The 9,805-nt window shown below is 53.8% G+C and overlaps 1 protein-coding gene across 1 annotated transcript in view; it reads left to right on the top strand.

The window, feature by feature from the left end:
• The first annotated feature begins 899 nt into the window (after positions 1-899).
• Positions 900-9,805, top strand: part of LOC128941408 (acetyl-coenzyme A thioesterase-like) — a 29,925-nt gene continuing 21,019 nt past the window's right edge. Inside the window, exon 1 of the mRNA XM_054283157.1 lies at positions 900-996. Coding sequence (XP_054139132.1) covers positions 900-996 — 97 coding nt within the window. The remainder of the gene's footprint in view (positions 997-9,805) is intronic.

The following is a 9,805-nucleotide window of genomic DNA, read 5'->3' as shown; positions in this document are numbered from 1 at the left end:
GTCCTGGGGCAGGAGTGGAGGGAACATCCAGTCTCTGGTGCCCTGGCACCCCCTTCACTGGAGCTGCTCAGCCTGGAGAGGTGAAGGCTGCAGGGAGACCTGAAAGCACTCTCCATTACCTAAGTGTCTAAAGAGAGCCGGTGAGAGACTTTGTACCAGGGCAGGCAGTGGCAGAACAAGGCGGAAGGGCTTCAAACTGAGATAGTAGGTGAAGATGGGATATTGGGAATTAGGAATTGTCCCCTGGCAGGGTGGGCAGGCCCTGGAACAGGGCAGCCCCTGATCCCTGGCAGTGCCCAAGGCCAGGCTGGATATTGGGGGACAGTGGGAGGTGTCCCTGCCATGGCAGGGATGGCACTGTGTGGGCTTTAAGGCCCCTTCCAACCAAAACAAGTCCATGATTCCCCCAGCACTGGCATCCACCCTCTCATCTCCAACATCCCCTTACTCTCATCCTTTTCCCCTCACCCCTGCTACCTCTATCCCCTCAGCCCCAGACACTCCTTTCCCCTCATCCCAGATACCCTCTTCCCCTCAGCACCTCATTTTCGGCCCCGCATCCTTAAATGCCCTTTCCCCTCACCCCGGGCCCTCCTTTCCCCTCAGCCCCATCCCACTCCTTCCTTCATCCCAGGTACCCCTTAATCCCTCAACCCGGGCTCCCTTTCTCCTCATACTGAGTACCCTTTTTCCCTAATCCTGGCCACGCCTTGCCCCTCTCTCCAGGCTCTTTCCCTTCAGCCCGGGCTCTCTTTCCCCTCAGCCCGTCCCGCCTCCGCGGGGAGGCCGGTGGAGGCGATTCCGCCCTATGCCGCGGCGCCGGGCGGGCCGGTCCCCCCCATGGCTGAGGCGGCGGCGGTGCCAGGTGGAGCGGGCAGCATTCCTCCATGGCTGCGTACATGTGCCGGGCCATGCTGCCTGCCCACGCCGGGCCCCGCAGGGAGCTGGGCGCGGGGCTGCTTCTGCGATGGATGGACGCCGCCGCCTGCCTCGCAGGTACGGCCAGAGGGGCCCGGCCCCTGCTCGCCCGGGAGCGGGAGGGGACAGCCCCAGCCCTGGGGGAGGCTGGAGGGACGGTGTCAGTCCGTGGAAGGGAGAGAGGGCATTGGAGGTAACACCGGGTAGGGTGGAAGGGGCCACAGTGGTCATCCTGTCCTGCCTCGGGGTCATCCCAGAGCCTGGGACACGGGATTGTACAGACACTGCTGGGACAGGTCCGGTGAGCTCCGCTCCGCACCCTCTCTGGGCAGTGTGTTCAGTGTTCACTGAAGAAGCTCATCATAGAATCACAGAATCCCCTGCGATGGAAGGGACCCACAGGATCACCCAGCGCCACCCCTGCCCTGCACACACACCCCAACAGTCTCACCCTGGGCATCCGTGGGGTGCTGTCCAAACTCCCCTGGAGCTCTGGCAGAGCCTGTTCAGTGCCCCACCACCCTCTGGGGGAAGAACCTTTCCCTCATCTCCGCCCTGACACACCTCCATGTTCAGATGGAACTTCCAGGGCATCATTTTCTGCCCCTTGCCTCATGTCACATTGCTGGGTACCACCAAGCAGAGCCTGATCCATGCTCTGACACCTTTTTTTGACATTTGTACACGTCCAAAAGGGATGAAGGGATGAAGGACCCTCTCACTCATCTCTTCCCGAGGCTGAGCAGACCCAGCTTCCCTTGAGAGGAGGATGCTCCAGTCCCCCAGTCATTCTGGTAGCGTGCACTGGACCCACTCCAGGAGCTCCACGTCTCTCTTGAGGAGCCCAGGAGATTTGGGGTCCAGTTAGGAACAGATACCACGAGGGTGAGGCGTCAGATGGCACGGGAGAGCAAGGAAGGTGGTGGGAATGTGAGGATGAGGAGAATTTTAAAAAGGAGCAGCAGAAGGGAAGAAAAGAGGTGGTAAAAGATAAGCAACAGAAGGAAGGAAAGTACTAATTTAAGATTATTGGCACTTGTGTGCCAAACAAAAGGACAGGTGCCACTGCCTTGGCAGGGGATTGGACTAAATAGTCTCCAGAGGACTCTTCCAGCCCTAACTATTCTGGGATTCCGTGGTTCTGTGAAACAACCACAAATCCAGCCAGCGTGCAGAGGACTCCATGCCTGCCTGTATCTCGGCTTCCAACGCTTCTAAACCACCCTCACCAGCTCGTACAAGTGACGAATGAGCACTGTGAGCCCGGGGGAAGCACAGAGCAAGAGCCTGGCGGCGAGCAGCGATCCCGGTGCACGGATCAGCAGCCACTCCAGAGCCTGGCTGGCGGTGTTCCGGAGCCCCTGCCGGGGTGCGGGATGCGGGGCCCAGGGTGCCGAGATGTGGGGCGGGCTACCAGCCATGAGTCAGTGTAGAGGTAGAGCTTTGGCCACTTCTCTCTCTCAGCAATGTCCAGGGCCAGTTGAACAGCTTTGAGTTCAGCAAGTTGGCTTGATCCACCTTCTCCTTCAGTAGCTTGTGCAACCTGTCCTGTGGGGCTCCATACGGCTGCTTTCCACTTCCGGTTCATCCCTACAATGCAACAGGAACCGTCAGTGAAAAGAGCGTAGTGTGTTTCCTCTGGGAGCAGTTGGTTATAGGGAGGAGCCTCTTCAGCACGTGTCACTGGTTCTTGTTCCTCTTCATCTGTGACACCAAAATTCTCACCTTCGGGCCAATTTGTAATGACCTCCAAAATCCCAGGGCGATTCAGTTTACCTATACGGGTGCGCTGAGTGATGAGAGCAATCCACTTGCTCCATGTAGCACTGGTGGCATGGTGAGTGGAAGGAACCTTGCCTTTGAACATCCACCCCAGCACCGGTAGTCGGGGTGCCAGGAGGAGTTGTGCTTCAGTGCCTATTACCTCCGAGGCAGCCTGGACTCCTTCATAGGCAGCCAGGATTTCTTTCTCTGTTGGAGTGTAGTTGGCTTCAGACCCTCTGTAGCTTCGACTCCAAAATCCCAGTGGTCGACCCCGAGTCTCCTCAGGCACCTTCTGCCAAAGGCTCCAGGACAAGCCATGGTTCCCGGCTGCAGAGTAGAGCATGTTCTTTACCTCTGGTCCTGTCCTGACCGGGCCAAGGGCTACTGCATGGGCAATCTCCTGCTTGATCTGGACAAAGGCTTGCTGCTGCTCAGGGCCCCACTGGAAATTGTTCTTCTTGCGGGTGACCAGGTAAAGAGGGCTCACGATCTGACTGTACTCAGGAATATGCATCCTCCAAAAACCTGTTGCACGCAAGAAAGCTTGTGTCTCTTTCTTATTGGTGGGTGGAGACATTGCTGTGATCTTGTTGATGACATCTGTAGGAATCTGACGCGGTCCATCTTGCCACTTCACTCCCAGGAATTGAATCTCAAGAGCTGGTCCCTTTACTTTGCTCTTTTTAATGGCGAAACCAGCTCCCAGGAGGATCTGGATGATTTCCTTCCCTTTCTCAAACACTTCCGCAGCTGTGTTCCCCCACACAATGATGTCATCAATATACTGCAGATGTTCTGGAGCCTCTCCCCTTTCTAGTGCAGTCTGGATCAGTCCATGGCAGATGGTGGGGCTGTGCTTCCATCCCTGGGGCAGTCGGTTCCAGGTGTACTGCACTCCCCTCCATGTGAAGGCAAACTGAGGCCTGCATTCTGCTGCCAGAGGAATGGAGAAAAATGCATTGGCAATGTCTATAGTGGCATACCACTTTGCTGCCTTGGACTCAAGCTCATACTGGAGCTCTAATATGTCTGGCACGGCAGCACTCAGTGGTGGAGTCACTTCATTCAGTGCACGGTAGTCCACAGTCAATCTCCATTCTCCTTCAGATTTTCGCACAGGCCAAATGGGGCTGTTGAAGGGTGAGTGGGTCTTGCTGACCACCCCTTGGCTCTCCAGCTCTCGGATCATCTTATGGATGGGGATCACAGCATCTCGAGTGGTCCTATACTGCCGTCAATGCACTATGGAAGTGGCAATTGGCACTCGTTGCTCTTCTCCCGTCAGGCATCCTACTGCAGATGGATTCTCAGACAACCCAGGCAAGGTGTTCAATTGCTGGATGCTCTCTGTCTCTACAGCAGCTATTCCAAATGCCCATCTGAGTCCTTTTGGGTCTTTGAAGTACCCACTCCGAAGGTAGTCTATGCCCAAAATACATGGGGCCTCTGGGCCAGTCACAATAGGATGCTTCTTCCACTCATTTCCCGTTAGGCTCACATCAGCTTCCACCAAAGTGAAATCCTGGGATCCCCCTGTCACACCAGCAATAGAAACAGACTCTGTCCCCACATGTCTTGATGGGATTAATGTACATTGCGCACCAGTATCGACCGAAGCTTTGTACTCTTGTGGCTCCGATGTGCCAGGCCAACGAATCCACACAGACCAGAAAACACGATTTTCCCTGGCCTCTACCTGGCTAGAGGCAGGGCCCCTCTAAGCCTGGTTATCCTTCTTTCCCTGGGCGTATGTTTTGGATGTTCCTTCGAGGGGATCAGACATGTCATCATCATCATACCTGGCCGTTCGGCTACGGGCAACTGGTGCTGCTTTCCTCCTGGTGGCTTCCTTCAGTTCACGCACCCGTCGTGCCAGAACAGCAGTAGGTTTCCTATCCCACCTTCTCATGTTTTCCCCACAATCACGCAGGTAAAACCACAGCTCAGCTCGTGGGGTGTACCTTCTCTCACCATCTGGGAAACATCTGCCTTGGAGACCAGAACCTTGGATCTGTACTGCTGAAATTTGGAGAAGGTCTTCTTTAATCTCCTCTCTAAGCTTCTTATGGTTCTCCTCTATCTTATCCTCTAAGTTCTGCAGACGTGTTTCTACCGCTGCGATTCTGGCATGTGTCAGGCCATGTACAGCATCTGCATATGCTCTGAGCTTCCTTGCCATGTCAAGCACAGTCTCATCCCTCTCATCCCTCTTCATGATGGCTAAGGCAGAAGCATATTCGTGTGGCCCAAGTCGTATGAGTTTTCGCCACATCACAGATGTGCATGGTACTAAGTCTGGGTTCCTAGTTGTTACATCATCTGAGAAGATAATCTCTGCCACTGCCATTTCTCTCAGGCATTGGATCCCTTGCTCTATTGTCTTCCACTGAGTTTGCTGCATATAGAGATCGTCCGCACACAGGTATCTTTCTGCTACGCTTCTTAGGACCCGTTCCCAGAGGCTGTGAGGGTTAGCCCCCCTCATCATTCCTTGGTCTATGACAGGATCCTGTGACAGGGATCCCAAATGCCTGGCTTCAGTGCCATCCAGAATTGTAGCCTCGCCTGCAGCATCCCAGAGACGGACAAGCCAACTAATTATGGATTCATCAGACCTTCGAGTGTAGTCCTTCCGTAGGCCACGAAGGTCCTTCAGGGAAAAGGACTCATCTGATCTTGCACCTGCTGCTTTGACTCCTGATTTTATGTCAGGAGGCACTGAGGTTCCTTCTCCTTCATCATCATCATCATCATCGTCCACTGGTCGATTGGTCTTGTCGGTGCATTTCCCACTTCTAGTGCTGGTGGCAACAGCCATGGGTTTAGATGCTGGCGTCGAGCCTGGAGTGTTAGCTGCAGCCTGAGTCACCGGGACAGTTGGTGGTCTAGTGGTTAGGATTCGGCGCTCTCACCGCCGCGGCCCGGGTTTGATTCCCGGTCAGGGAACCAAATAATGTTATGGTTTGACACTGGCACAATGCCAGTGCCCCCCATGAAAATTCCCCCCTCCCTGGCATCTGCTGTGAGGTGGTACCCGGAAATAAGCAAAGCAGGCTCCTGCTTAAAGAAAAAGAAAAAAAAACCAACTTTATTAACTAAACTACAAAAACTAAACTACAAAAGAAAGAGAAAAAAACACAAGGAAAATGAAAACTACACAGAACCACTTCCTACTCCTCCTCCCACCAAATTCCCAGTACATTTACATTTTCCAAAATTATCCACACTTGGTCTGGCACCATCCTTTAGAAAAATCAAATCTTCAGCTCATGAGGGGTAGACGGAGTCCTTCCTTGTACCACGGACTTCTTGTCACAATCAGCAACCGCCCGGAGTCCTGCTATCTCGTGACATCTCCTTTCCATGCCAAGGTGCTCTCACCACCAGGCATGGGATGGGGCAGGGGCCTGCCTTCAGGGCCTTTTAAGGATGCCTCGTCTCGTTCCAAGAAGAGCACAGTCTCATCTCTGGTGTGGGATCTCAGCCCCTCAGGACTGAGGTGCAGAGTGACCGAGACCGCCCTTGGGGGGCTCGGGAGTCCTGGAATGTTGCCAGAAGTGTCTGGTGGCTGGACTTTGATCCTACACAGGAGACGACATCTGTATGAGGATGGGAGGATTTCACTGGGGTGAATGGTGAAAGGATAAGTTAGTAAGAGTGAAACACAGGGTTTAAGATTTCTGTACAGGGGGGTCTAAAGAAGTAAGATGGAGGAATTTGGGCGTGTCCTCTTCTTCTTCTTCTTCTTCTTCTTGGCCTCCATCTTCTGTGGTGATGTTGGCACTTTGGGATTGGTTATTACTAAAAGTGCACTGGTTAATAAGGATAGAAGGTATTGGGGAAAAATGATAAATATTGTATACGTAACTTCGAGTATAAAGATAGGTGACCGCCCCAGGGGCTCGCAGTGTGCTCATGGCTGACTGCTGAGCAGACCTCTGTCGGGCCAAGAGAAAATCTTTTAGATAAACAATTAATAAACACCGAGACCGAGAAAAGATCTGAAGTCCCTTCTCATCCTTTGAAGCGTGGGCTGTCCAAGGCCACCCCGGGCCTTTCCAGGCCATCTAAACAGCCGAGAATCCGACAAGTGGCGTTCGTTGCGTGGGCTACTCCCCACCAAACCTTTCGGGGGGGAGGGATAAGCCCTGAAGAGCTGAAGAGCTAAAGAGCCAAGAGGACAGCGTTGATAACTCCTGAGGAGAGAAGCCTGAAGAAAGAAGAAGGAAAAAAAACAAAACGGCCAGGAGAGTCTGCAAAAAACAGCAGTCACTGAGAATTCCATCTCTCAGCTTCTGCTGAAGACAGTTCGTAGCAGAGCGGCCTGGACTGGGACCAGAAAGGCGCCTCTGGATCCATCCCTCGTGACCCGCTGGACGGAGATCGGGAGCCTTCGGACCGCTCTGACGACAGATTCGGTAATAAGGTCAAAAATAAGAATATGGGGGGCACCCTCTCCCAGGAACAGCGGGAAATTTTATCCGCCTTACAAGGCGTGGCTGAATCATATACAGAAGGGATCCCAAAGAAAGAATTAAAACAGTTATTGTTGTGGGCAAGGCTCAACTACCCACTTGCAGAAACATGCCTGCTATTTGTGGGATTTCTGGGCTGTTCAGATGGTCTGGGGAAAAGCCCAAAGATGGCCTTGGGCCCCCGGGTTCGAAAGGACGAGAGGAAGCTTCAGATTTGTTCTTGGTCTTGGTGTTTATTAATTGCTTATCTAAAAGATTTTCTCTTGGCCTGACAGAGTTCTGCTCAGCAGTCAGCCATGGGCACACACTGAAAGCCCCTGGGGCGGTCACCTATCTTTATACCCGGAGTTACGTATACAATATTTATCATTTTTCTCCAATACCCTCTACCCTTATTAACCAGTGTTCCCCTAGTAAGGTCCAATCCCGGAGTGCCAACATCACCACAGAAGATGGAGGCCTAGAGGAAGAAGAAGAAGGAGAAGGGCACGCCCCAATTCCTCCATCTTACTTCTCTAGACCCCCCTGTACAGAAATCTTAAGCCCTGTATCTCACACCCCAATTAACTTGTCCCTTCACCATTCACCCCAGTGAAATCCTCCCGTCCTCATACTGATGTCATCTCCCATGTGGGATCAAAGTCCAGCCACCAGACATTTCTGGCAGCATTCCAGGACTCCCGAGCCCCCCAGGGGGGGGTCTTGTTCACCCTGCACCCCAGTTCTGAGAGACTGAGATCCCACATCTCCCCCTTCTGTTTGCACCAAAAGACTTTTTTTTGCTTTTATGTGAAAACCCCCCAAAGTCCTTAGTTTCTTTTCATTTCTCTTCTGGGTCGTTTTTCGCAGCCCGAGTCTCGACTTCTGTCTGAGTACTCGTCTCTCTGCTTCTTGGATCAGCATTCTCGTGTTCTCGCGTTCGGAATGGTTTCACGTGCCGCGCTGACACCCACTTCAGACCTCGATCTGTGGAGATACAAGCGAAACCCTTTCCCCAAGTGATTAGTCTGAAAGGACCCTCTATTTGTCCGGTCTCTGGGTTCCTGATCAAAACTAAAGGATCTCCCTTTAGCTTTGCCTGTGTGTTGTTTAGAAAATGTCTCACGATCGGTGGATCAGATGGATAATCCCTTTGTTGTGTTAACATTGTTTTCTTCGAGGTGCTTTTCTTTTTATATATTGTTGGAAAAAATTGCTGCATTGTTGCAGTCTCGCCACGAGATGGCGCTGTGGCTCCGCCGAGCCGACCCGGCATGTCGTGCACTTCTGCCCTCCTGCCACTAGATGGCGCTGTCACCGGCCTCCCTGGCTCGGATGACGAAGCAAGCTCGACTACCCTACTTCCTCTTCCGGCTCGGCGTCTCCCGTGAGGGGAAGGAACTGAAACTCCGAGGCTCGAGACTAAAGGCACCAGATCTGGAGACGGTGTGGAGCCGCGGGACGTAGAATCCCTAACACGGCCCCTCCTCACCCGCGACGTCGCAGGGGACCGGGCTCGGGCCCGCCCGCGTCTTACTCTCTGCGCGTGCGTGCTCTCTGAGCTACTTCCGGTGTCCCCCAGGGTGACGTCATCATCGTCTCCCCCCTGTTTCACCTCCGAAGTTCCCGCCCCTCGGTCTGTCCCAGAATCCGACCCCTCCTCCTCTGATGTTGTGTTCGCCTCCCCCGCCGGCACCCCGGCTCTACCCGCGATTCGAGCTGATCGTCGCACCGGCTCTGACATCACACCCGCGCGCCTCCTGCGTCCCGCCGCGGCGGCCCTCCGGGGCTGCGCGTTTTCCCTCAGCCCGCCTTGCGCGCTCGCCGCCCCCGCGCTGGTATGTGAGTCTATCCCCCGGTTTTTGCGAGTTTCGCCCTCCGCGGGCGTGTCCTCATCCTCACCGGCGCTGCTCGCGCCCGCCGCCGCCGCCGCGTCGCCGCTTTCGCCGCGAGCAGGCCCCCCCCCCGATCCCTTATCTTCCTGCTCCCCCCCTTCTGCTCCTGACTCCTCCACACTCTCTGGAGTTTCAGGACGCCCTTGGGGTTTGTTGCATTTTTTGATCGGGGGTTTTAATATTTTTTCCTGCTCTCTTTTTTCGAGAGCCCTTTCCCCCTGGCCTTTCAAAGCCAGAGCAATTTTTTTCCCGGAGCTCTGCCGCTCCGCCCCCTGCTCTGAGGGTGCCGCAGCTTCTCGCTGCTTCTCCAGCCTTTTAGACTGCACTAAAATACCTTGTAACATGATTCTTGCCGGCGAGAGTAGCTTTAACGCTGTCTCATCTTTTTTTGTTGCTAAAATATATAAATGCCTATTAATCTCTTGCCAAAACCCGACTTCGAACAACAGACAAGTCTCTGCAAGTGGGTAGTTGAGCCTTGCCCATAATAACAGCTGTTTTAATTCTTTCTTTGGGATCCCTTCTGTATATAATTCTGCTACACTTTGTAAGGTGGATAAGATTTCCCGTTGTTCTTGGGAGAGTGTTGCCCCCATAATATTATTTTGGCCTTCTTACCGAATTTGTCGCCAGCGTGGTCTGGAGGCCCTTGTTCTCCGTCCAGCAGATTACGAGGGATGGATCAGAGGCGCCTTTCTGGTCCCAGTCCAGGCCGCTCTGCTACGAGCTGTCTTCAGCAGAAGCTGAGAGATGGGATTTCTCAGTGACTGCTGA

The sequence above is a fragment of the Melozone crissalis genome, unplaced genomic scaffold (genome assembly GCF_028551555.1).
Source record: "Melozone crissalis strain CALT ecotype California unplaced genomic scaffold, PUWL_Pcris_2 ptg000035l_1, whole genome shotgun sequence".
NCBI classification, from domain to species: Eukaryota; Metazoa; Chordata; class Aves; order Passeriformes; family Passerellidae; genus Melozone; species Melozone crissalis.
The sequence above is the reverse complement of the archived record's forward strand: the minus strand, read 5'-3'. Positions and strand labels throughout refer to the sequence as shown.